We start from the raw sequence: 1,141 nt of genomic DNA, 5'->3' as shown, positions 1-1,141 counted from the left end.
ATATATATATATATATACTCATTATTTAATATTAGCATATCATTCTGTAATGTCTGTCACCATTTTTTTCAGGTCATCAGGAATAACTTAAACATGGGTATCAAAACATACACTTCAAACAGTGTGCCATTTGTTCTGTACTCTTCTGTATACAATTATATCAGCACATTATGCGTTCACGATTCACATGATGCAGTAAAAGACAGTAATACTGGTATTATGATGAGAGCGTGCCCTCTAGTGGATTTATGTGTACAGTGCAGGGTTTCATGAGTTACGCTGGTAAATTTGAAATTGCAACAATCCCTGAAAGGTAAGTTTGATTAATTACGTTATGTATCAATATTTTATGTATCAATAAACTGCTTTTAAGATTTAGATTCATTAGCAGATTGCTGACCGATCTACAATAGAGTCTATAAAGTAGAGTCTTTATTTAGAATTTTACAGAGTATGCACTTCACATATTGCATTTAGTTTCCTGTAAAAAAAACAGCACCACAGTGTTGATGTGATGGACAAAAAATGTGACAGAATATGCCAATCAGTAAAGGTTTACCATAGAAGACCACTAAATGCACAGACCAAGAACTAAAGGCAAGCTTCCTACAAATTTATTTTAAGTAGAGAGAAAAAATTCAATATTAAAAATGTTTTTTTGAGTTTTTTAAATTTTTAATACAGTTAAGTACAATTTCAAACCACTAGATGGTGGCAGAAACATTGTGAAACAGTGAACAGCTGATTGCTTACATTTTAAAACTGACATGACCCCTAGCTCCAAAAATGTAAGAAACACATTTAAAATAAACATTGTAAAAGTAGAACAGTCAAAGTTTATTATCGCACCCACACTGCTACTTCTCAGTCTGCACCTTAACCTTGTCAGATCTCCTGCTGAAGCCCGAAAGGTGGTTTGCTGCTATGCTCTAGATTTACCTCTTTATTTGCTCTGATTAGTTTTCCACACCACTCGTGGTGAGCAACTTGTCTGGTCTGTCTTGTCTGTCCCCACACACACCAAACTTCAATATTTTGTGAATGAACCCATTTTAGAAACATTTATGAAATATGAAACGATGGGATACTTAGAGTCACTGCAAGGTTTTCCAACAACAATAATGCATTCATGCAACTTTTT

At 33.8% G+C, this 1,141-nt stretch overlaps 1 protein-coding gene across 1 annotated transcript in view; it reads right to left on the bottom strand.

Annotated features, from left to right (window-relative positions):
- Nucleotides 1–857: 857 nt before the first annotated feature.
- Nucleotides 858–1,141, bottom strand: part of LOC102213180 (olfactory receptor 146-like) — a 2,974-nt gene continuing 2,690 nt past the window's right edge. Inside the window, exon 2 of the mRNA XM_013907970.1 lies at nucleotides 858–903. Within this exon, the coding sequence (XP_013763424.1) occupies nucleotides 858–903 (46 nt within the window). The remainder of the gene's footprint in view (nucleotides 904–1,141) is intronic.

Source organism: Pundamilia nyererei, unplaced genomic scaffold (genome assembly GCF_000239375.1).
Source record: "Pundamilia nyererei isolate P.nyererei 1_Seehausen unplaced genomic scaffold, PunNye1.0 scaffold00671, whole genome shotgun sequence".
NCBI classification, from domain to species: domain Eukaryota; kingdom Metazoa; phylum Chordata; class Actinopteri; order Cichliformes; family Cichlidae; genus Pundamilia; species Pundamilia nyererei.
Note: the sequence above shows the minus strand (reverse complement) of the source record. Positions and strands in the feature narration are given on the sequence as shown.